At 46.5% G+C, this 26042-nt stretch overlaps 2 protein-coding genes across 3 annotated transcripts in view; both read right to left on the minus strand.

Moving 5' to 3' along the window:
- IFFO2 (intermediate filament family orphan 2) overlaps positions 1-1535 on the minus strand; it is a 37264-nt gene extending 35729 nt beyond the window's left edge. For both annotated transcript variants that reach the window (XM_026862894.1, XM_026862891.1), the window contains exon 1: positions 1531-1535. The gene's annotated coding sequence lies outside the window, so the exon portion shown is untranslated. The remainder of the gene's footprint in view (positions 1-1530) is intronic.
- Positions 1536-11540: 10005 nt separating this feature from the next.
- Positions 11541-26042, minus strand: part of UBR4 (ubiquitin protein ligase E3 component n-recognin 4) — a 77390-nt gene continuing 62888 nt past the window's right edge. The window contains exons 91-106 of the mRNA XM_026862505.1: positions 25379-25466; positions 24874-25001; positions 24275-24382; positions 23926-24045; positions 23014-23204; positions 22482-22655; positions 21866-21965; positions 21099-21317; positions 20716-20829; positions 20350-20492; positions 19920-20045; positions 18953-19147; positions 16828-17052; positions 13365-13455; positions 12638-12800; positions 11541-11953 (exon numbers count right to left, since the gene is read on the minus strand). Coding sequence (XP_026718306.1) covers positions 11889-11953; positions 12638-12800; positions 13365-13455; positions 16828-17052; positions 18953-19147; positions 19920-20045; positions 20350-20492; positions 20716-20829; positions 21099-21317; positions 21866-21965; positions 22482-22655; positions 23014-23204; positions 23926-24045; positions 24275-24382; positions 24874-25001; positions 25379-25466 — 2250 coding nt within the window. The 3' untranslated portion in view covers positions 11541-11888. The remainder of the gene's footprint in view (positions 11954-12637; positions 12801-13364; positions 13456-16827; positions 17053-18952; positions 19148-19919; positions 20046-20349; positions 20493-20715; positions 20830-21098; positions 21318-21865; positions 21966-22481; positions 22656-23013; positions 23205-23925; positions 24046-24274; positions 24383-24873; positions 25002-25378; positions 25467-26042) is intronic.

Here is a 26042-nt window from a genome sequence, read left to right on the forward strand (position 1 = left end):
GGGTGTGTGTGTGGTTTTGGGGGGTGACCGCGTGCCCCCACATTAATTAACTAACGAAAAATAAATGAGGAAGCGCCGCCCCACCCTGTGAAACGCTCCTCGCCCCCTCCGCAGCGCTGCTTTTGGCTCTCGGGGACATCACCTAATTGCTCAGATTACATTATAAGGGGTGAATTTTGTTATCCGAATGCAGATTCCTGCCTAAGTGCTGAACAACGTCAATATTATAACAATTAACTTATTAAATAAGCGTTTCCCAACTGCTGCTCCTGAACCTCTGAGCCACTCGGCAATCAAAGGATATTGTTTAATTGAATTATGTGATTACTCTGTTGCACTGCCACGGGTTGGAGTGATACTTTGTGAGCAACCAAAGCCCCAGCAACACTGGTGTAAAGCTGTAGTAACACTATTCGCTCAAATAGTTCTTGAAATAAAAACAACCTGCTCTGCCAGGTAATATTTATCTTAAACTACACGGGGCGATATTTATGTCAAACTGCACAGGCAGCAGCAACTCCATCAGCACCTGCGAGCCCTGCTCAGCACTTCAAAGGGCTCTGTTAATGTGTTACAAACCCGCGTTTTCCCAGCACATCCCGGAAAAAAAAAAAAAAAAAAAGTACTGGGTGGAGGTGCTTTATTAAAAGGGTGACTCAAAGAAACACCTGAAAAGATTATCATACAGCGAGCACAAAAACGCTTTAGCCACAGTTTATGTGGACTCTAACCTGTGTTCATTGCTGAGGTTGCTAGAAAAAAACACCTTTAATACCTTGATCATCGGGGCATGGCTGCAGCTGCTGATGTTGGCACCAGAGATGCATCAGAGATGTAGATGTGGTGGAGTCCCCGGGATCCCTGGAGGGGTTGAAGAGTCGGGCTGAGCCAGCGCTGAGGGATCTGGGGGAGTTGGGAACGGTCAGGGGGAGGGTCATGGTTGGACTGGAGGAGCTGCAAGGTCCTTTCCAACCGAGATGATTCTGTGATTCTGTATTTAAATTAAAAAATTGCAGCTCACTGGGAAACCTTGTCCATAGCGTGTTGATCCCTTCAGGTTTGCAGTAATACTCACAAAATGCAAGAACAGACTAAAACTGCCAACAATAAGGTGATTATTAGGGGCAGAAGCCAACCAAGAGCAGGTTTCTCCCAGATCAGGGTCATTTGCCATGTTTTAGGCACAAGGCATCCTCGCTGGCAGACGGTGATGCTGGGAAGAGCCGGGTGATTTCAGAACCCAGCAAAAACCACTCGGTCAACAAATCCTTTTGGACAACAAGAGATATTTTATTTTTTTCTCTTAAGGAAGCAGGAAAACATCAGAGGGAATGATAAACCAGCCAGTTAATTAATGCTTTTGTACCTGCCCGGTGAGATGAAGCGTATGGTGCTCGCTTGTTAGGCAGCACCCATGGCCTCGGCGCTGCGGACGGATCCACCAGGGCCCTGTCCAAAGGTCGTTAAATCAATGAGTCGTTTTCCTAATGGGCTTTGGCTTCTCCCCAGGCTGCCTACAGTCACCACCACCATTCCGCTCCGCCGCCGGGCTTCGGTTTCATCCCATCTTCTGAAAGTGAATCATCCTGAATTAATCGCAACAATTAATTAGGTTTAGGCTGGGAGAAATGGGAATCCCTCTTCCACCAGGGCTCGTGCGACCGCGGGGCTGCCCAGCTGCCACCGAGCAGCCGTGGGCCAGCACACGGACACCCCGCGGCGCTGGGACATTCCTGTCGGGATTCCTCTAATTCCTGCTGTGGAAAGCTTTCCGCTGCCTGCCAGTTGGGGATATAAAGAATGAAGCTCTGATAAGCCCTTTCCTATTTGGACAGGGAGGAAAAGGGATGGGAAGTGATGCTATTTCTGAGCGCAGAAAGTATCCAGCAATTAAAGAACGGTGACCACCCCTAGTGATGCCAATAATAACACATTGCATTTATTTTTGCTCTCAGTTGCTTCACCCAAAGGCAGCCTGGAGTGGGGGCTGAGGAATCTGAACCCTTGGATTTGATTTTTATACCCATTTTTACCTTTGCTTTGTTAGCATCCTTCACTCACAAACCTGTTTCAGGTCTGCTTTCTACACCTGCTCAGGTGTTTTTAATATTTTCCTGGGTTTGATTATATACATAGAGGCTTTGTTAGTCTGACGCTCATGGAAAGTTCTTGTTTCCTTGGGTCTGTCTTCCTTCCAAGCAACCATTTTTCAGCCAAACCAAACCAAACGCAGCAGCTTTGCCAGGAAAAAACACACTGTGCTGAGTTACAGCGAATAGGTGATGCTCCCCCGGGCTGACGTGCATCACCGCTGCAGGTTTGAATAAAATCCCCTCTAAAACAAACAAGCAAAAATCCTTTGGTTTAATCTTCGTAAAATGTCCTTGCCCAGCCCCTGAAAACGCCCAACTGGATAGTCTCAGCAGGAGCCTTCCCTGAATCCGACTTCCCAGCATCAGGGTGAAGCAGCATCTCTGCCAAAGCCCCCGGTGATCTCAGCATCCCTCCCTCATCCCCTTCCTATTCCCTTGGGCTGTGCCTGAACCTGCTCTCCACTGACCTCAGAGGTGGAAAAAGGTGATTTATTCACCCTGGACTCTGCAGTAATGAGAGGTAACTTCTTTCTGAGGCTGCCATTTAACAACCAGCAAGCCCCAGTGGTTAAACTGGGATTAGTATCTCTCACCTGGAGCTCTTACACTTATACTGCACTTTGCTGCCTGACTGAATAAGGGTATTTGGGCAAACCAAGCTGCTGAAATAAGTGGAATTTTTAACAGTGCCTCCCCCAAAATGGTTGGATTTTAACCCAGACCCGTGTGATGGTGCGTGAGCATCAGCAGGGTGATGGCATTAGCATCTGAAGAATTTCTGCAATGAGACCCACTGCGTCCCGGCTGCATTTTTGGCCAGCAAAGCATTTTGTGACTCCATACAGCCCCTTTCCCCCACATGCTCCTGTGGTTGCACCAGCATCGGGGCTGTTTCTTGAGAAATCAGAGCAGAAACCACCCCTGCCTGCCTGTGCCCTGCAGAGGCACGTGGGAAGATGGGCAAGGCGGCGCTGGCTGCCCCAGTGACTCCTCTGGTGACTCAGACCCCACCTCACGCACCCGGCCGCTGCGTGAAGACATGAAGACGGTGCCTCTTCGCACATCGCCGAGGTGTCACTCGGTGGAGAAAGGGCTGGGTTAGTCACCAGGGTTATCGTTTCCAGCTGCAGAAGGGAAGCCTTTGAATCACATCGGGAACTGCATCGGTCATCACGTCACACTGTGGAAACAGAAAATATTTGGCAGGTTGGCTGCTGTTGAGTTACATCAGCAGTTACAAAACCAGCAATTTTTCCTCCCTGAAGGTTCCGTATTGCCTTTAAAGGAAGTCTCTCCTTCTCAAACAGTGGGTTTTCCCCCATACATTTTCTACCAGTACTATCACCTCATGTGAAATAGAACCTGCAGCTTAAATCCAGCACCTTCTCCTGTTGCAGGTCTATTCCTTTCCTCCAGTCACTTTTTTGGAGGTAAAAAAAATATCTCATTTTTGCCACATTTAGGGGTTTTGTGTGCATCAACACCACAAAAGAGTTCAGCCACAAAGAGGGATGCTGCTCATGCACAGCCAAAGAGCCGCATTTGTCCTCAGCCCATCAGCAGAGAATTGGGGATGCCAAGGCAGGACCCAGGCTGACTGACTTCTCACCTGGGCTGGGGATGATCTTCTCTATGGAGATCATGTAAATATTATGGAAACAAAAGCTTCTGCACCAGGTTCAACCCAAAATGGTGGGTGAACTCAGGAGACAGGGATACATCAAGAGATAAAGATGCTGAGAGCGACCGTGAAGCTTCCACTAACTTGGAGTGGTTGGGACATGCCGTAGTATTTCCTTGGAGACTGTGGCAATATTCCCCGCTTCCTTAGTAACCAAATATTTGCATCTGCATGGAGTACAGCCACAAATATGCATCGATAAGCCCAAACAGGCTGCCGCAGGTGTGTTTTAGGACACAGCGATTGCTTTGGCACTTCAGGGAGGATAATTGCAGGATGCCGCAGCGTTAATTTGCCCATGCCCAGGCGCACAGTTTCAATCCCATCAGTGCGAAGCTTTTCATTCTGCAGGTAGCAGGTAGACCCTGGCCTGATTAATTTAAATGTGGAACAACTTTCAAAGAATTTTTGTCTTTTGGGAGAAGCTATGATACTACACAATTTCTTTTGCGCTGTTCCCCCACGCCTGGTAACCCGCGCTGGGCTCGGCGATGCGTTGAGCAGCATCCAAAGCTCAGAGCACACAAGCTGGTTGTTGGGGTGTATTTTTAGGTCCCTTTCTAAATCTCTCTGAGTATTTTCATTCCTTGTACTGTGGGGTTTTTAGCCTGACATGTTTTGCACCACACAGGATGAAGAGAAGCTTCCCAGTGATGGGAGCCCTGGACCACTCCAGCCCTCCCACCTCCCATCCCGAACCCAGAGGGATGCTCGTGGCAGCCACAAGAAAACCTGGTGTCAGCGGAGTGAGTCAGTGAGCCGAAGCTTTCTGAGCAGCTCCCCTTCTGGATTTCCCAATGTCCTGGGGTGTTTCTGAGGGAGAGGTCCTCGGGTGGAGCACCTTGACAGCTAGACGCCCAGTTTTCAGTGGTTCCCAGCCCGTAATGCAGCCCGGTGGCCTGTGGCTGGTAAATACCTTTCCACTGTGCCAGCTGATGCAGTCACCAAGCTCGTTATATCAAAACTGCTTATGGCAGGCAAAATACGGACCGAGGGAAAAGAAATATTAATGACCTGGCACTCGGGAGACATGCCTTTAATGTTTGATGTCATCATTTGGGAATTAGTTTGTTGTCATCAAATATTAGGAATAATTAAAGGATGGTGCTGGGTTTAGAACGCACTCTTATTTGTTCATTAAATAAGGTTAAAAAAAAAAAATGGCCTGGGAGAAACTGCAGGGATTAAACACCCTAAGAACGGCTCACAGGGTGTCCCGACACGCACATGTTCAGCTGCCCGGTGCTGGTGCAACAGATAACCAGAGACAGCAGCACAACAGATAACCAGAGACACCAGCACATCGCCTCATCAGAAACACCCATTAGGGGCTGAAAATGAGATTTTATCAGCCGGACACACGTGCTGCCCTGGGGAGCTGGTTTTGCCTTTCATTGCTCTCCAGGGCTGTGATTTGTGTCCAAGGCCCAGAGGGCTTCAGCCTTTGGAGGAGCATCCCCAGCCCTTTCCCACCCTTGTTTCCCCATCTCGGGGTGAGCATAGCACGTACTTACCCCAGGGCCACACGCCGAGGGTTACCAAGGTTCTGTTGCTGCAACGCTTGGGAAAGAACAAGCGCTAAGTGGGATTATTATTAACTCTAATTATTGGGGTTATCATCGTTATGGTAAAGAGCTCTACAACTAAATAATTCGAACCTGACAGCCCATTAATCAGTGGGTATCCCTGGCTGCCCTGCCCTCCGCCTCCTTCCCCAAATTAAAACATCTCCTTTATTCCTCTCCCACCTCCTCCAGTCCCTGCTGATTCCCCAGGGTGGGGAAAGACCCACAAGATGCTGGACCCAACATCACTGCCAAAACCAGCCAAGACTAAACATGATGTTCTTGATATTTCTATCTATTTTTTTTTTTAAAAAGCCCGGTCTCTCTTCATATTCCAAAGCTGAACTTAAATCACAAACAGCAGATTTTTTGCAATTTCTGCTTCATATATGCCCTTCTCTGTATCCTACACCTCTGCCAGTGGAGAGAGGCTGTAGGGAGGGCATTATCCTGCTTCCTCAGTGACATAAGACTACTGCAAAAAAATCTGAATGTATTCCTGCTGCAGAGCAGGTCAGGGTTAATCAAAGCCACCCCAAAAGCAGACCTGGGCTCTCCACATTAAAACCATTTCTCCTGCAGCTCCAGGGCCCCCCTGGACATTTGCAGGTCACTGAGGACTCACGGGAGGGTTGCACCGGGTTTGGTTGGAGTTTGCCAGTCAGGCTCAGTTATGATTCACCTAAAAGTGGTTTGTATTTTACAAGGGAAGGGAGCAGGGTGAGTCAGGCAGAGGAGTGTCGGGGTGGTGGCACATTTCCAGAAGGATGCCCCTGCTTTTTGGGAGTGGGAAATCTATCATGAGGTGCCTGATGCTCCCAGGGTGGTGTAGGAAGGGGCAGAGAGCTCTGCGGCAACGGGCAACGTGTCTGATCCTCCCTGAGTCCGTGGCAGTGGTGGGACAAAGGGAAAAATCGTTGCGAGGCAGGAGAGGAGGTTTGGAGAGAGGCTGTAACTCCTGCTTCAAATCCGGGATCTGTAGCAACAGAGCCTGTGTGCAGGGAACAGCACTGAGCGCAGGATTATCCTGCTCTAATAAAAGCTTAATAAGTGCTATGAAAATAAATAAAATCTTTCAAGAGGCAGCGGCCAGACTATTTTACACATCTCAGAGGGCTGAAAGCTGCATTCTCCATCCTGGTCTCTGGGGATGCTGCTCTTTAGGGGGCAATGTCTGGGGGCCCCCAACCTGCCACAGGTCTCAGTGCTAAAATGCAGCACAAGGGCTTCCCCTCGACATGTCATTTGTACCATTTTATTTTTAATTTTAACCAAAAAGCATCTCCTTCTACTGGGATGATCCCCTCTGGGGGGAGGGGGAGAAGGATCTCTGCCAATCTCTGAGGGTTTGATAAAAGGGATGGAGCTGGCAGTTCCCCCCCGAGCTGAGCAGTTGATGTGAACAAGTGGGATCGATCCTGCCAAAAAAATCTGCAAATGGGGGTTTAATCATTATTCTTTTTCCTCTCTTGGAAACCAGCAAGGGAGTAACTATTCCCAGAGGGTCAGGCGGTTGTGGCTGGCTTCTCCCAGCAACTTCATGTGCGGGGGGAGGGACATCCCTAAAGTGATTTTGTATTTAATTTGCCCAAGCATCTTTTCCAGCGGTCCTTGCAAGCTGCACGGCTTGTTTTTCCCCGTGCCCTCAATTCCGTACGCGTGAGTTGTGAATCATCCCTCCTTGGGGTGATAACGTGGCCAGGCTGCGCCTCAGCCATGTGCAGCAAACAAGTCAAGGCCAATCTTGGTTTTCTTACCTGGAATCGGGCAGGGAGCAGAAACGGGACCCAATGGGTGGCCTCCGCATAAGCTCGCAGGGACCATGGGAGGTCTCCGGAGATGCGCTGGGAAAGCTGCTCCGTGTGCTGGCAGGGTGGCTGCTCTCCAGAGCAGCTAAAAACTTGCCTGGTTCCACTCATTAATTTAAAGGCAATTTGGAAAGCTGGACTCATGTATATATCACTTACCTGCTTGGAGGATGCCCAGTCTAGTCCTTGAGCTCGATATGGCATAAATCAGTAAGAATTGAGCCCCAAATTGAAACTAGGGCTGGCCCAAAAGACAAGGCTGAAGCAGGGAGGGAATTTTGCAGAGGATTCGCTTTGTTGTCACAGGCAGATGGTAAAGCAGCAGGTGCTGCAAGGTTGTGCTCGTGGCGTGGCAAAAACAGTTATTCCTGCGATGGAGACAGCAAGGGCCAGGCTGGCAGAGCCTGGCATCACCTTCTAGGAGGAAAAAGGCCAAAATAAGCACGTGGGACTCAGTGCAGGTTGGTGCAGGCAAGGGCCGGGGCCGTGTCCATGCAGCGACTGGTGATGCTGAGAGCAAGATGGGAGAGAATGAGGTTTGCAGAGCCAGGAGCGGATGAGGGGGGACTGATAATTCACTTAACAATGCTGCAGCAGCAGGGACAGTCCAGCCCGACGCTGTGCCCTTCAGATGAGCAACCTGGGGGTCTTTTCCTGGGAATTAGCCACCTGGCATGGAGAAAAACCTCTGTGCTTCCCAGAGTCAGCGGTTCGGGCACCTCGGGCGGCATTTTGGTAAAATAAAACCATCGAACCCTGTTTCAGCATACACACGATGCAAGCTTTTCTGCCGGGGTCAGTGCAAGCCCGGCTGCAGGAGCTGTTTTCATGTGGTTCAGTGGTCAGTGGTGCACGTCTGGTGTCTCGCTTCTTTGCTGTAGGCTCCTTGAGCAACGCCTCAGCATCGCCTTGGCAGAAAATGGTAATGGTTTTGTATGAAAAGGGGATTTTTGCTCTTTAATACCAAGGTAGCCTTCAGTACAGTGTGCGCTCACACATAGTAAAGCTCTCCAAAAACTGTGGGCAGAGGGAGAAGAGGCTTCTTGTTCTGAATTTCTGCATCGAGACTGCACCCCCGAGGTGGGATTACCCACGTAATTGTCGAGGCTCCACCACGGTCTTGCTGTGTGTCCTTCCCCTGCCCAAAAAAGAAGCCACAGACATCCAGGGAGATAAATCACGTTTCCCACAGTGGAAGAAGTCCAGGGAATCTTTTATGACATCGAAATGTTGCAGCTCACGGTGTGTTTATGCTCAGCAGCAATAATCTGATCGCTTGTTTGGAAATACTTCCAGGCAATTGCAGCAAGAGACAAAACACAGGAGGGTTGGATGGAGCTGGTGGGAAGTGTTGGCAGCAGGGCAGAGAGGAGCTTCCCAGCCCGGCAGGACAGCTGGCACAGAGCACCCAGCCGTGCAAAGCCTCCAGAAGGGTTTTACGAAGAAAAGGGCGTTAGGAAGGGAGTAGGCAGCAGGACAAAGGAAACCATCGTGAAATGAATGAAAGGCGGGGAAGGTCAAGGGCTTCCCATCTTTCTGGAGCAAGCCCCGGGCACCAGGTGGGTTTGTTCGGGTACCGCCCACCCAACGGGGTGGTGGGATGGCAGAAGAGAGACGTGGCAGCAGCAATAAATGAATTTGGGCTCACGGGGGCCTTTTGCTTGCAGCAGGTGTGAGAGCCCGGCCCAAGCCGGGGCCCAAGGCAGGGCTGGGTGCTTTGTTCCCCCTGGAAAGTGTCGGTCCTGCGACTAATTAATAACCAATCATTAGTCTGACCCAGCGTGAACAGCCATCATGAGGATGTCAAAGCATTTGGGGACGTTCTTGCCCACAAAGTCGGGTTCAAAGCAATCGCAGAGGCCACGCTGGCTCTCCTGCAGCGCAAAGGGTTTTTTCCCCCCAAAGATACCTTTTGCAAGTGAATTATTTTTTTTTAGAGAGGGTTTTTGACTCTCTGTTGTTCTTATCATGGCTTGGCTCATCAGTTTGAGTTGTTTTACCTGTTTTGAGGCATTTTCCCCTCAGTCTCGCTCCTCTCTCACTTCTCATTGAAGTAACACACTTCCCCCGAGTACCTTCGCTGACTTCCCCAGCGCCAGCCCGCAGGGTTTTGCAGCCTGGAGTGCATGGCCTTTGTGCAGTACCGTGAATGTTTGAGCCTCTGTGTGTGGCCTGCGTCAGCCGAAACTTTCCAAAACACTTTTCTTTTGTTCTTGTCCCTCTCTAGGTCTTCTGGGGTTGCTATTGTTAGTTTTTAGTCCCTCCCAAGCTCTTCTGCTTTACAGAAGCACTATCATGCCCTTTCCACCTTCTTTTCAAATCTGGCTGCCTCATTAATCACAGCCCTCTTGTGCTTGATTTTCCAAAATACATCTCTGTGACTTTGCAAAACCCTCTAGAATAATCCAAATAGTTTATTGCAATTGTGCTTATACTGGTAAGGACAGTTTATGACCTCCCTTCAAGCTCCTGCTTCCTCGTTGTTGCAGTGCCATGAGTGAACAAACAGCAATTGTCTTCTGCTCCCGGGATCAGCTGATCCAACTGCACAGGTAGAAAAAGAATTATTTCGCTGGTAACTTTACCAGTTCCTGCAAGAGCAGAGACTGTTTTCAAACCTGTGCCAGCATAAACGGAGCTAGATCAGGATTTGCATCAGCAAAAACTGGAGCGACGCTGAGAGTTGGGTAAGCCGAAGGAAGGTACGTGCAAGGTGTTTGTGACATCCTCCTGCGCCAGTGAGGCAACAGCTGTGAAGCAAAAGCTGAGGGATTGCCTGGCTGTGGCTAAAAAGGAAAAGAAGTATTTTTCTGTGAAAAGAGAACAAGTAGGTAGGCAAGGCAGGCTAGCGTTCCTCCCCAGCTTTCTGGCCACATGAATAGTTCTTGTCTGGAGCTTAACCAGTCAGTCTTACACGAATGACAAAGTCAAAACATGGTGGGGTTTCAGTCTTGCACCTGAACTCTTCATATTGAGAAAAACTTTAGAACCACAGTCCTAAAAACCTGGCTTCTTGCTTCCTGTCCACTGCTGCTTTCAGGAATCACACTGATCTGAAAAGTCAGTCACTCAAAAAAAGGGTTTTAGCATTGCCCAAGTTACTGCACACCGGCCCTGGTAAGTGGTGCTCATGCATCCACCCAAAGGAATGTTACAGCTGCTTGTTTGGAGAGAAGACTCTTAGGTTTGACTCTACAAGGCTTCTAAAATAATGTCTGTTTTCTGTGGTTAAAAGGCAGGTGAAGCACAGTATCACTGTACTAAAAAACAAACTCCACACATTAGCCCCCTTCTTGTACCTTCATAAGCCAAGACAGATTTACCCAACCGACAAAGCAGCCCACTGACATGTCCTCGAGGCTCTTGCAAGACACCAACCCCAGCTTCTCAAGGTGGTTTGCTACTCAGGACTCCTCCCCGGAACCAAATCCGACTGCCAGGAATGACAAAAGCGCCCAAGGAGGTGAGAAGAAAAACACTGAGCCCTCACCCCTTTGCTAATTGCCAAATCATAATGGGTGCTCAACACTAACAAAAGGCATCAAATAGATTGACGAGTTATTCAGCCTCTAAAATAGTTATTATTTATGGGATGGGACTGCGTTAGGATTGCGGAAATTCAAGTTCAAACAGAGACGAGGAAGACAGGGAAAGCTTTATTAGATTCCAGCTTAACCACATGTCAGCTGGGTTACAGGAGAGCAGAACTGGTGGTAAAGGTAAGTTACCAGCATGCACAACTGGGTGAGAAACAGCAAGGCTGTATTCAGAGCAGGGCTTCAGGTCAGGGCATGCACACCAAAACGCAAGCTAGCGAAAGGGCAAGTGGCCGGCTCAAGAAGTGTGCAGTGTCTATTTTCCATGCATTTTGCTGAAGCGGAATGTTTTACCAGAGAGAGAAAATCAATTCCATGTGAGTAGCATCCCTCTGCAAGGTACCGTCGCCGTCAGTGCTACACGACCAGAGGCAACAACATGCGTGTGCTTGCTTTGAATACAGCCTCGGTGAGAGTCAAGGCAGGGAAGACCCCGTGATATGCAACATGCCTTGGAGAGGGGCAACGCAAAGCGCCGGGGAGATGACTGTGGCTGGGACAGATGCCCTCACCCCGGTGAAGAAGGGGTGGAAGGAAATGCTGTCACTGCAGCCCACGAGTCTCTAAGGCTCATGTCCCACGGGGGGGAAACCTGCTCTGCATGTACAATCAGTAAAGACAGTGTCAGTCTGCTTCCTTGCTCACTACCAGCCTTTTGTTTCCTGTGTCTCTTGTCCAGGCTATGGGCTGGAAAGAGCAGCAGCTCTGAGCTCTGAGAGAAGGAGCTCTGAAAGAAAAGATGAGAAAGAACTTGGCATTTAGGCTACTGCATGGTTAAAGTACTAGTCAAACCCATCTTACCCATTTTTTCGATTTATTTAACTTCCAAAAGGTGCACACTAAAGCATTAAGATTTACTGGTTTGGATTCCTCTCTGTACAAGTTCTTTCAACCAGCTTGAAACACAAGGCTTTACAGATAGAAGCACTGAAATACAAGATAAAACAAATCTAAATCCCAAATCACTCCAAGAAAAATTGTAGAAAATAAAAAAACCCAAAACAAAACAAAAAAACCAACCAAAAAACCCCCCCAGAAAAACTGCAGCACTCCTCAGGGAAGGAACGGACTGCACAAGGAGGAACACAAGGGGATGGAAGGCAAGCTAGTGTAGTCTCTGCCCAACGCTTCTCTGTGCTGGTGGCTCAGGGGATGGAGTTCAAAAGATCCTTGAGGAAGCTGTCGGGATCATTGATTTCTGATAAGAGTCCTTTAAACAAAAGAAGACAATACAGAATAATTAGATCCGCAAAGTGGTTTCTGCTGCCCACATTAGGGGTTTGTGCTAGGGCCTGTGCAAGTTAATAACGACAGCTGCAATGTTATTTTAAGTATGGACAAGACAAAGATAAACCCTTGCTGGATGCATGTGCAGAAGGGACTGAGGTGTGTAAGTTAAATCCATGTGGCACTTGCTCCTGGGCAACAGGGCAGCTACAGGGATCCTGCCAGCTGGCTGCCTGGCGGCTCCATACGCTGGACAGTGAGAGACTGGCCAGGGGCACAATGAGCAGCTTCTCTGCAGGTGGATTTTCAGCATCTCCTGACTCTTGGGGACACCAAAATCCCTCCGGCAGGAACTCTGGCTAGCACATGGTCACATCTGTTTATCAGCCTTCAAACCTCAAGCTGTGACCTACGTATGTATGTTTAACAGAGCAGGAGGAGGACCCGCAGGACCAGGTGAGAGAAATTTTCCTGTCTGGGGATGCTCAAGCGTGTCTCCAAACTGTTTTTGAAACAGCTGAGGCAACAGCTGGAGTGCCCAGGTCTCCTCCTCTCCCTGCCTCGTACAAACAAGCTGCCGCAGTGGTGGCAGGAATGCTGCTGTCTCAGGCAAGCAGCAGTCACGAGTTGCATAAGAGAGTCTATAAAAGGGAAAGCTCACACTTACCAGCCACATCCAAAAACTCGGAAAATGTTTCAACTGGCATGAACTCCTCCTGGAAGGTTTTCAGGGCCTTGTCTGCAGCTTCGTGTATTGGCATGTCATTGTGTCGTATGAATTCAGCAAGAGAGTAGGACCAGCCTCCCTCTGTGTTACTGGTAGGCACCTTCTACGAGAGGGGAAAATGGGGCCAAATCATTCCAAAACCCAACTATTCAGAAGAATAATTGCAAACCCTGATGCCTTCTGCTGTTGCTCTTGGATTTGAATCCCTTGCCTCTTGTAAACAAACCACTTAAAGTTATGTAACTTTATAATCTTTTTGTACAGAACACAAACAAGGTTGCAGGCGTTTTCTCACCCTAATTATTTAACCCGTCTTTGAAAGCTGCAAGTTTCTTCCCTACCTCCTTCCTTACCCAATTGTTTCTGTGCTGTGGCTCTGAATATCTTTGCTTTAGTGAACCACGAACAGGAAAAAAAAAAAAGCAAATACACAACACAGGAGGAGTGCTACAAACTGGAAAAGTCTCTCAATTCTTCAGATACCAAATTGCAAGGGGTGCAATAAGCACACGCAGCCTCTTGTGGCCGTTCTGCTCATACAAGGCCAAGTCTTATGTTTACAAGGATCCTGGAAAAAGGGGCTTCAAACTCTTGTCTTCTATTTCAAACACGTGCAGATGCTCAGCTTAGAAAGCTGCTATAGATGAACTTCAATGTTTTTTCTTACCTTGAACATGTTGTAAATGAGATCTACTAGGGCCCAGAAGAGAAGGCCAGAGCGGTACGTTGCGTATTCCTTCACTGTCTTATCTGCCAGTCTGGGAAGATAATGAAATCAATCTTTAAGTTAATCACTTTACTACGCTTTGGTAACTGATTTGATGAATAGCACGAAAGCTGAAACGGCCCAAAAGCCTATCAATAACACCCATGGGGAATGGCTCCAGTAAGCTTTGCCGTGTGCTCTTGGACACAAAACAAACATCAGGCACTTGCAATTTCTGTGCAACCATTCCTAGGGCTCGGGAGTCACTTCACCAGCTGTGCCCAGCACAACCAAAGCAGGTGAGCCAATGAAACCTTCTTTCACAGGAAGAAAACAAGCACAGAGGGAAGTGCACTGCTAAGACCGTGTAGGAAGTCAACAGCAAAGTTGGAAAAAACAATGCACAGCCCCCTGCTCAGAGTACAGCAGTTTCCTGAAGAAATACCTAAATCTAGGTTTCAGCCACAGGCTGTATCAATGACAGAACATCTTTTTGCTTCTAATTCACAAATGCGTTTCTCAAAGACACTGAAGGAAATATCTTGTCCTTGAAGAAACAGAGGACTTTCCACTTAATATCTTGGTTATTCTATCACCATGAAAGGACTTCTTTTGGAAATTCAGCATCTGGCTGAAGAAATGCTATAAAAGGTGCAGAGCTGTCCTGGGATAACAGCTCCCAAAGTTTCCAGGATTAATCACAAACAGGTTCTGGCAAGGTGGAACCTCCTGCCAGCAACTCTAATGGGTTTGGAATTTTCTAACATGCGTTTCTCAGGTACATCTGCCTCCATCACATGCCGCTTCCTGCTCACCACTTAAAAGCTCTGGGAAAAAAAGCCCTTTTTTATGCATCTAGAACTAGCTCAGCTGCCACTGAAGCAAGTCAGCAAGACAAAAGGGTATCGTCTGACCACGGGCCCAACTGAGATCTGCCACAAGTTGGGGTGGGTTTTGGGAAATGAACGCTTTGCTGCTCTTGTTCTAAAAGGCTACATTTGTGTGTCTGCCCTGGAAACAGACAGCCTGGTAGGTGGCAGCCTGCTTGGGCAGCTAGGCTTAATTATTTAAAGGAAAACCAATTAGTAAAGGTGACTAAATTTCCACGGGAAGAACAGCAACTTAGAGCGAGGCTAATTCTAGACTCCCAAATACTGCAAGACAGAGTTTCTTTTTATGTGAATGGTTTTGATCTAATTGGAGTCTGCTCCTTTAATTGAAAACTAAAAGGCCCTTGTGGGTTAAGTCTGGTAGCCACCTTCTAGAACAGCTACTTCATATAATAGCTGCCACAATTTCATTAAGGTAAGCCGGTTCAGGCTCATCAGCTATACATGAATTGCCAGCAGAAAGTTAAGCATTAACACTTCAGGAGCATTCCTTCTCTCATGAATATTTTAGAAAGGTCACAGTCAGGAGCAAAGGGAAAAAAATCAAAAGGATATTTTCCTCCCAAACTCCAGATGAAAGCTATACTGAAAAGTGACTGTGGAGTTTTTCTAGCCAGAATTCTTGGTTCAGTAATAACGAGCAGGTAATAGGTAATTTGATTCAGTTCTGTGGAATTTGTAAATCGTATTTACAGAAAAAGAACAAAACACAGAACCTCCTATCCATTCCGATAATTTCATCTTCGGGTTTAAATACAAAGTGTTTCTAAAACACAGAAGGTGCTGAATGTCTCTCACTTTGGTCGCACCTGGCAGAGACAGAAGACATTTTTGGCTAGATTCTCCTCAAATCTGTCTTACACTGACTAACCCAGCTGAGCAGCTGGATAAAACACCTAACCACAGGGCAGGGCACAGGCTGTACTTGCCTTCACGTAAGTATGAGGGAATGTAGAGTATTGCCTGCATCTTCATTAGTAAGATTTACAGGCCCTTTTGAGGATCACGAGTTGATCCTCAGCTGCTTTTAGATGCACTGTTGGTTCCTAGAGTGACTTCCCTCCATCTCCCCCCAGCAAAGGGAGCAGTGACTCCTTCTGCCCCTCTAACCCTCACTCCCAGAGAACACACTCGCTATGCATCTAATGTGAAATGCTAATTTTAATCTTTTGTGTGCAGACATATTACTCTGATGTTGGCTTTCTCTTTGCCTTAGTCTACAACTTCAAGGTATTGGCACTTATCTGCAGAGCATTTCACCATCCATCGCCCTCTTTCTGATTTTCCACAAGAATAAATAAGCACAGACCCTGGAAATAAGAACTGCCATATTTCTATTTCTGAGAGGTATTATCAGTGGAAGGCTTTGTGCTCCCTTAGTCTGCAGGGATTAAAGAAAGCCCTTGAATAAACCTTGACATAATTCCCAAGAACTATTTCTGAGTGTTTTCCCCTGAAATTCCAGAGATTGGATGGTTTAGCTGTAAGTTTGTTGCTATGTCCATTTCAATATGCTTTTATTACATACATACTTAGAGAGAAGTTTTAGTAAATTTACTGAGGGTTTTACAAAAACACCAAGCAGGCACAGTAAACCCACACAGGGGCTTTGCTTTACCAGTCTCTTTTGTGGGCCACGAGAAAAGCTGCACACCCTTGTGTCTGAGAAAACAGACCTGCATGATCCTATCTCCTGTAATGGCTAAAGCCCCTTCCCAGAACTCAGGCAGGTTGGTGGAAAAAGGAGGCACAAACACAGAGCAGACAGAGCCTGAAGAGCAAAAACTAGCACAGAAATCAGTAGAGGAGCTCCTTTAAAGGCTCTTTCACTCTTGATGCCTCTAATAGCATTGATGCATGCTGTGTTGTGTTACTACAATGTAATGACTTTATCAAACACATAATTAATGTCATCAGAATAAGAATGCCCTTTAAGGCGACTTAGAATAATAATGAATTTATTCCTAATTATGACAGCTATTTAAAATCATCTTTTGAGAAACTGGAATTCCCCTTCCTTCTCTGGAAATACGTGCTTTTGTCAGGCAGGCACAGCCACTTATTCTTGTACTTCAAGTGCTTGACAGCTGCTATTGATTTTTTTCTTTTTTAAAAGCAATGGCATTTGATTTCTATTTCTATTTTTCTATTTAAGGAAGCTGGTGCACTGATCAAGAGCACAGAAACAGCTTCTTTAGTAAGGCAAGCAGAGAGCATGCTAGCAGCTCTGAAAAAGCACACAACAGAAGTTGCTATGGTGTTTCACTTGACGTGGGGGCAAAAAGCATCTCACCGTTTTCCTATTTCTATCTATGCTCCTAGGAAAAGCGTCGTTTCCACTGACTGATCCACGCTAAATAACATCCAGAATTGAATGCTCCTGCTCAAACCTCTGCAACGTAGAGTACAAAGCTACTCAGCAGAGCTAACATCTGCCACCCTAAAACACGCAGGCTCTCCTTTCCTCAGCTCCCCACCAGCGGCCGTGTGTGGGCTAGGGCTGCTGTGACAGCCTCGGCGGGGTCGTGGCTGACCTGCTGGCTCCCCCTGGTGACACCACTCGCGCGTGGGAGGTGATCAGGAGCCTCCTGAGGATCTCCACTCGCATGGCTTTCCACTTCTCGGGGGGTGAGATGTGCAGCGCCAGCACGGTGTAGTAATGGGGCCCGTCCACCTCGTAGGCACTCTCCACCCACTTCTCTTTGGGGTGCTCCATGAAGCTCTGGAGGTTTTTCTCCTCCCTCGACGTTGCTCGAGTTCTGAAACACAAGGGAAGTGTCAGCAGCTGCTCCGGCTCATACGTGTTCATTTGCTACATCTCAGGAGCCTTGAGATGCTGCATTCATGGGGTCCCCACGCAGGGAAAAGCAGTGCTAGCTGGACACTGTCAGGTTTTTCTCAAATACATCCACTGGTTGAGTATTTACTCCCAGCAAAGCAAACCAACGGAGCAAACTCAGTTTTTCTTGGAGCTATGTATGGTACTAGAGAAGTCTAGAAGGCAGGTGGTATTGCCCCAGCACAGCACAATACTACTGTAGACCTATTTTTCTTTTTTTTCCAGAGAAAAAATAGTCAGGCCAGCTAGTCCACATGTTCAGGTTGTACCATCTCCCATCTGACACTAAGCACATGACTGCAGCTCCTACAGCTAGGCCTTACAATCAACTTATGTTATTCCTCTACTGCCAAAAGCAATCATTAAGAAGATACAGGCCAGTTACAAAAACAAAAGAGACAGTGAATTTACTGTAAGCTTATACATTTTTTCCTTTCCCCTAGCTCCAGTCTCTTCAGGATTCCTGACACCCCAGAGCTGAGCGTGTGAACTATGTTACAGCAGACAGTGCAAATATGTATCACACCATACCACTGTCTACTGCTCTACTTCATCAGGAAAAGGTTGCCAGCCAGGTAGGTCCCTTGATTTTTAAGTCAGATATACTCTCCCTATCAGCAAGGTATAAAGCAACACCCTAGCAGACAATGCTGTGCCTGGTGTCAGCGTTGTGTGGCCTTTTCATTTGCTACATGATGCAGCTGTAGTCAAGCAGTAGCTCTTCATTTTCGGCATTTAATACTAACGTGTCTTTAGAAAAAAATAATGTCTGGAAATGCCATAATGCGTTTTCATACAACAGCCGCAGAGTGGGTTCTGGGCTCTCTGGTGCCAGTAAGCAGACTAACGAGATGAAAAGAACAGTTTCATTTATTTGTCTCCCAAGGGACACAGAAAACAATAGCACATGGATCTGGAGATAGATAATAAAACAATAGACAAATTGTATTAGAGTCAAAACGTTGATTAGTTCCAGGCAGGAAAGTGTGAGAGATTTCATTGCACTCCATTTGGAGTGACCTTGGTGGAAGGGGCATGGATTTTAACGTTTATACCCTCATGTAATTAGTATTGCTTCCTAGTATTTAACTACACAAACAAAAGGCATATGGGCAAGACATCTGCACATGGGGTACTGCATTATCAGAACCAGCTCACACATTCCAGAGCCTTTAGGTGTTGCCAGATTTGTACACTTAAGACATAGTGTCAAGCCAAAGCACGCCCTTATATTGTTATGCCTTGCATAAATCTTAGTGTAACACTTCAGCAGAAGTGTTCCTATGCTGCTGTTTATTGGTAAAAAAAATAATAATAATAATAAAAAAAAATCTTAAAAACATCAGGAAAATCTGATGGCCCAGAACACTACAGGAGAATTCCAGTACGTCAAAACTAGAAACAAAACTATTACTTTAATATTGGATAAAATGATACCAGGATTAAGTTTTCAACTATAAAAATTACTTCATCATAGTGTCTCTCTTCTGGCCGCTCCAGAGCCAATTAAGCTGGCAGTGTTTCTTTAATAACCCCATTGCTCACCCCAGAGGTAATAATTACATCCAGAATGGAAAGAGAAGCTAATTCCCAATTGCTTTTACTCAATAGGTTCCCTGTTATCCTGCATGTTCAGGCAGCAATGCTTCACCCTGAACAACATAAACTTGTACCAGTCTGCTTAAAATGTGAAGTTTGGCTCCTCATAAAACTTTTGTGTGATTTTTCCACCATTCTTGCCACATACATGTACGGAGCCCTTCTAGACCTTTCTGAGACTAAGAGCGGCAGGCGGGTGTTACTAAGAGAAAGGTACTGACGTGTTGAGGACGTAGAGCACCGTGTGGATTATGTATGGAATGAGGTGTATGTTGCTCTCCCTTCCTCCTCCTCCAGTGTCTATGCTGAATGATTGCTCCATTGCAAAACGAAGGAACAGCAGTTTGATGTCATGGACATTGAGCTGGTAGGTGGGTTCCCGCTGCCCCGTGCATTCCTGGAGGTAAGTGTTGTGTCTGAAAAACAGCACTAAGTGTTACTTTATTAAAAACTTTACAAAACTTAAATACAGTTTCTTCTTCCACATCACAGCTCAGAATCTGAGCTAGTATCTCAAAGAAAAGCTTTAAAGAATGAACAGGATACCAAAATGCAAGCACTGCCACCTTCGATTAACCTCCCCAAAGGGAGACTCTCAGCTTACTCTGGCAAATCCAATTCCATCTGCACACATATATACAACTCATCGATACTATTTTCCCATGACCAGGGCCTGGGATACAGCTCCCTGGCTGAAATAAAGATATTAACACCCCCAACTTCTGATGTGACTGTACAAACCCAGCGCAGGGTGGAACAGAGAGAGCACTGACAAGAGGATGAACCATCTCCGCTCTAGGGAAGTGGTCAGGCTCCTCTAACTCAACTGCCATCCTACAGAGCTTTGGAAGTCTACACAAAGGAACCCACCCGTTGGGGGCAGACAGGTTTATTTTGTAACGCACCCACAAATCCACAGTGTTACTGCACACTGCGTCTTCAGGAGTGACTGGGGGCTATGGGGGTGATGAACGTATCTACTTATATGAAGTCAAGAAACAAAGAGACCCCTGCACTTTTTCAGGAGACGTACTCTTGATGGTAGAATCTGAAATGGCTCAGGTTTACTAAGATTTAGCTGCCAACACCTTTGATTCCATAGTTTGAAACTACCATGCTTCTGTGGTAACACGTACTGACTCACCTACCCAACACAAAACAGCTCAAGAAGGAACTTTTCCTACTCACCGTGCTAGGCAAGTAGCAAAAGCAGACTCTGGCACATGAGGTCCCCAGACTGGCAGGAGCCCATTACACTTGGTGTTGGCATTTTGTAGGGCTGCACTCTCCCATTCTTCACGGCCACGAGCAAGTCTGCATTGAGAAAGCAAGCCACACCCAGGCAAGTTAGGAGCATGCAAGCTTTTGTCTAAGAAACTGTCAATAAATTGACAATTCCACAGCTTCTTTAAACTATGGAGTTCACTTTTCAATGTCCAGGCCTGACCTCTATTTGGCACATCAAAGCAGACCACAACAGCCCATGACTCTCTCCAGGCTGCAAAGTGACCAACTCACAAGCAAACCCATCCTGAGTTACAAGGTCAAGTGCCACGTTCAGGAACCACCTTGGAAAACAACAACAGCCACCACTACCCAGCTTGAGAGCAGACCGTACCTTACAGCTGCGAGGTGGCAATCATAGTGGACAATGTTGAAGTGAGAGACTGTGCTGTATCCCTGTTGTTTTCGGGGCTTGTTCTCAAACTCCTCTAGTGCAACGCGTTTGGTGAAAGTATAAATACCGAGGACTTTCGTAGGCTGCAATGACATAACAGCCCTCTTAGAGATCGTTCACACCTCAAACCATTTCCATGCTGCGCTCAACTTCATCTCTCCCCGTTCCTACCTTGAACTTATATTGAGAAAATCTTTTTTCCAGCTTTCACTAGGAACACACTTCCTCTTCCCAACCACCTCTGGAATTACTGATCTCAAGAACCCTCAGCTGGTGAGAGGGCTTTGCAAACGTAGCTCACTTTACCTGAAACTTGTATCCTTCCCGGCAGATGCAGCAAGTCAGACCTGGTTCCTCTATAAGCTCCTCCATCTGTTTAAGCAGCGCAGTCTTGGTCACTACCTGACCCTTCTCATTTGTCTGAAAGAGAGAACAGCTCAAGCAGGTTAAAAAGACAATGATGAACACCACCATCCCCACCACTGTGACAGGAATGCCCGCCCCATTTCCCAGCCTGCTATTAGCAACCGTATTTACTCTCCCAGCAGCACCAGGCAAACTGTGGGCTCGAGCTCTGCAACATTTGTCAATAAATCATTTTACACAATTCCTTGTGTGGCAAGTTTTAGCAAGACAGAAATAAAAGATCACTAGATCACTAGTCTGCTGTCAGTACAAACAGACATTACCGTCATCCCCAGAGTGCCCAAGGCCTTCTGTCTCATTGCCATGGCCATACGCTTCTTCTCTGCACGTGTCTCCTTCCGGGCAGCATCAATCTTCTTATTCACCTCTGGATGTTCCCTTAGTGCCTCCAGAAGATTCTCTGCTAACGTCCCGATCCCTTCATCACTAGACACCTGCTCCAGTTTGTGAAGGTTGGTAATTGAGTCTGTGCCTATCAGCACCTAACAGGGATTGAAACACAACACTTCCTTCAGAAAAAGGGTGCACAAGACAGTAACTATTCCCTCTAATCCCACCCACAACAGTTGAGCAGAAGCACCAATCTGTAACAATTTTTGCCAAGTGTCTGTCTTCTTTGATGCTCCTACGTGATGGACACTGGACCCTAAAACTGTGTATGAGACTGGGGCAATCTGCCTCTATACCGGCCATCATTAAGAGGTCAGGTGGGATGTGGGATAAGAGCATTCTTAAAACAAGAATCAGGCCCCAAAAAGCCTATCAATACTACATAGTTCACAGTCCTCAATTACCTTCTCTTCACATTGTTGTGTAAATCTCACAGACTGAGAAAATACTGAAGTAAAAATCTCTGCCCTCTTGACTTTTCCAGACTAGCAGGTGACACCTGAAGCTGGTGCGCCTCTCCAAGTCCAACAAAAACCAGCACACAATCAACTACTATAGAAATAACTGCTTAGCTACAGCCACAAAAAGCAGCGTAACAAACCAGCCGTGTCCTATTTGGCTTTCAGAACAGTCTCCTTACCTGCGTAGCAGGGTGCTGAGTGGCAAGCCCACGGAGCAGGCGCAGGATAAAAGGAAGTGCAGGTCGTGATAAGAATTTCTTCCATATGTCTGCATCCAAACTGCACAGAAAACAAGAGGCAGCAGCTGAAGGGCAGTCACCCGTCCCGAAAAGGCACTTGGCGGTCAGCCAGCAGCACAGCTTGCAGAGCACAGGCTGCAGGCAAGACAAGCACCCTTCCCCCCATGTCCCTCCTCCATTAATTAAAGGAGTGACATTCACACTTCTATGTTGTGCACGCTAACAGCCATAGTGTCAACTTGGGATTTGTTTTATGTTCATGAGCTGCCCATCAATAGCAAAAGCTCTTTTACAGTGCAATAGGTAAGGACCAGGCAGGAAACACAAGCATCGTGATACCCAAGAAACCAGCTCGGATGGGTATCAGATGGGAAGATGACAGGCTTTTTAGCCCATTCCCAGAGTAGCACTGTCTCAGACCCTCTGCATCGCAGCCGTACCAAGCATACATACTTCTGAATGTGGATTTGTTAACAGCTTTCTTGGAAAACTGTTGTGGTGACAAAATGAGAAAGGATGTTCAAGAAAATCACATACAATAAGTAGTGACTCTTACTTCTTTGCACTGGGAATGTGCTTTTTCATGTAGTCAAGGGCGTTCTGCGTAATTCCCTTCTGCAGGATGAGATCTTTCAGCTGATGGCCGTTGCTGTTGTTCTTTATTCCCGCTGCTATTTTACAGAAGCAGTCTAGGAAAACTTTATCATCTCCACTGTGCTCCTCATCATACCTGAGCGAAGACAAGAAATGGTAACTTGGAAGCTCTCCAAAACACTCTGCCTATAAATTCTCATTACATTATCACTGAACACATGTACCTACTCCAGCTCAGAGACTCAGAAAAGCTACTCAGGCCCTTGTCATCTCAGAATATACTCTAAAGCCTTATTTCTCGAGCTACACACTCAAAGATTTCTTTTAAAAACGGCTTAGAAGTGGAATAGGAAATTAAGCTTATGCACCAGGAATCTCTGAAGCTTTGCATTACACTGAAGTAATGCAAAAAAAAAAAACCGCGGGGAAAAAAAGGCATAGACTTGTCAGTACAACTGATTGCACGTGCTTTTAGTTGAAATATGACAACATACTTATCAAAGTTACAGTAGGGCTTGAATCGATCAACCAGAATCTGCATTTTCTCCATTTCCCCGAAGGACAGGTAAGGGATGATGCGTAACAAGCCTTGCAAGACGCTGAGATTGGAACGGACAAAAGTGCTGTTGATCTGATCGAGCAACATGACCAGCTGATCTTTGTCACCAGTTAGGAGGAGGTTACCCTGCAAAGGAAGATGATCACGATCTGTGTTCAGGAACAAATCTGGGATGTTCAAGAAAACCCTCCCTCTAGTAGCTGGTAGATACTCCAGTCTTGAAGGATTAGAGCTCTAGACCCTGCTGGAGAACAATACCCTGCCTCATTCCCAAATGTCTCATGGAATGGCTGCAACAACTCTTCTAGCTGACAACTGACTCCTTCCACTTATTATTAAAGAATTTGCTAGTCAAGAAGGTCTAGAAATTCTAGCCCAAAGGAAGTCAGATTCCTATACACTAACAGTTTCAAAAGATGAGCAAGAAACTCTTCTTGTTCTCAGTGTAGTCAAGATACTGTTTTTATCCTCAATTAGCTGGAAAATCAATCATGTTTTCAACATGTACGAAAACACTCATAAAAACAAGGCAGAGCTGTGTCTTTTCTTGTCTCTCACTGGCCAGTGGCCCAAAGCAGCAAGGAAGGGATCCAAACAGTGCTAATAACCCCCACCCCGACTGTGCAAGAATCATCCAAAAGCAGCCTCGCAGTGCTTTTGGTTCAGGGCACTCCTCTTGCCCTACCTCCAAGGCCTGCTAAGACATGCCAGCAAGCGTAACAAGGGTTGGACTCCCATTTAAGACTCTTCTCCAGCTCCTGAAGCCCAGCATCACCGTAACAAGCTATTTGCAAGCCTTGAATCCCAGTCAACATTTCCATTTGTGCACCGAGCCCCAGGCACTCACCTTGTCCTCGCTCAGAGGTTCTGCGTTGGATTCATCCAGTATGATCTCCATTATACTAAGCACTTGTTCTGCCACGGCCGCTCCTCCGCTGTCTTTACTTTCCTGCTCAGCCACCAGAGCCTGGAGAAGATGGCAGCAGTTACTGTAACACCAGCAGTTAACTGGTTTAACTGACCCACAAACTCCTGCTCACTAACAGATAAGGAATGGCTAACAGATAATTTGCACTGCCAGTCCAGCAATATTTCAGATCTCCTGCAGTTGTCATAAGGCAGCATGACAGTCAGAGGTAGTTTAAATCCATTGGAGTCCATGAAAAGCACTTTATGAAAGTCCAAGTTGTCCTTACCAAGTTAAGAGTTCCCAGCATGACATTCAAAGTGTTCATCTCTGGCTTGACCAACTGCTGACGATTTATCTTCACCTTCACACAGTAACTAAACAGTTTTAACAGCACCTACAAAATACAAAGAATACATTCTCTTCAGTACCTTCAAAATGAGTAGGAGAATTTTGCTGAAACTAAAAGCACCCAACCATATAGCTAGTTTCCAGACCTCTGGGGTAAAGTACAAGCCAGATTTTTACACCAAGATTACCCTTAGGACAGCTCTGGTTTTCAAGTAAGGCCAAGCAGAAAACAATCACTCTGCAAGATAGGATTTAGCCTTACCAACTCCTCAAGATAGGATTTAGCCTTACTAATTCCTCAAGATAGGATTTAGCCTTACCAACTCATTAGCGTCTACATACTTCTGAGTCTTTGTAAAGAATTGTTCATCAAGCGAAATGGGAGAAGGAAAAAGAAATTTCTCAGGTTTTCATTAGTGAATCGAAACCTCTGCTCCAACACTTAAGCTGCCATACAAGATAATTAAACTTCACTAACATTTGTGGTATTTTCCAGCACGTAACTCCTGACCCTGAAGAACGGAAGCTGAGACTCACGGTTAAGAGGTGCCGGCCCTGCTTGAAGTCCTTGATTCCAGTCAGCCTGTTGAGCATGCACTCCAAGCCTCCACACTGGGCCATGACACCTGCCATCTTGTAAACTTCTTCCTCATCCTCCTCTTCATCTATAGAAGAAACAAATTTCTCATGAGAGGAAGTAGCTACAATATGGCAAGCTCGTGAAGCCCACAGGAGACAAAATAGTGAAGCAAAACCAGAGAGTACAGCAGGACACATTTACCAGTTCAAGTCACTTCAGCTGTATCAAATTTGAAAAGAATTATGAGCAAGGGCCAGATAGAATGGTGCTGTGCCATGCAAGTGTTTGCATTTAAAGCACAGACTTAAAGCATTGTTAAAATGCTCCTCCAACTCTACATGAAGCAGGTAGATGTAGCAAAAGCAATGTCAGTCAACATCAAGCTCTCTGCTGTAAGGATAATACTGTCACTGCTCTGCAGTGAACCTCAGATTCCAAATCTAATCCAGACAAGTGCATTACCAGTAGTGGAGTCGAGAGACTCAATGAATTCCTCAGTTGCATCTCCTAGTAACCCTCGCATGCGGTAGATGATCCTCATCGGCTCCCCCTGCAAGAGAGGAGAGTGTTTTATCAACTATATCTCTGTGGACACTTATATACAAGTCCAATTCTCATCACAGTGTGTAACAGGCACTCCAGTCTCATTTCTCCTTCGTGCTGTTTTGACTGCGGATGGCAACACAGAGAAACTCCCTCATCCTCCCCTTCCTGAGATGAATTAAAACCAACACTAAAGCCACCACCTGCAAAAATATCAGTAACTCATCTATTGGTCTGTCCAGCTTTTCCTGGCATTGCCAATTAGATTGACAGGCTGATAATAAACAGTCTCTTCCTCTCTGTATCTCCCCCAACAGTTTCCTTTAGCACCAGTGAAAGATCTAGCCAAGCAAAACATGTTCATCTGCAGAGAAACGCCCGCTTTCCACAGCAAGCTTTCCTCTGAGGGTATTGCACGGCATACCTGGGAAACCCAGCGACCAGGCACAGCCCAGTAAAAGAAGCAGGAGAGGCTAACTGGATGAGTGCTTTCAATTAGATAAAATCTCCAGTGATGGAAAATGGAAAAGGAGGAGTTAAAGGCAATTTAATGAGCTTTCAGTAAGACAGTATATTACTAAAA

Source organism: Athene cunicularia (genome assembly GCF_003259725.1).
Source record: "Athene cunicularia isolate RWA chromosome 21 unlocalized genomic scaffold, athCun1 chr21_part1, whole genome shotgun sequence".
Taxonomy (NCBI): domain Eukaryota; kingdom Metazoa; phylum Chordata; class Aves; order Strigiformes; family Strigidae; genus Athene; species Athene cunicularia.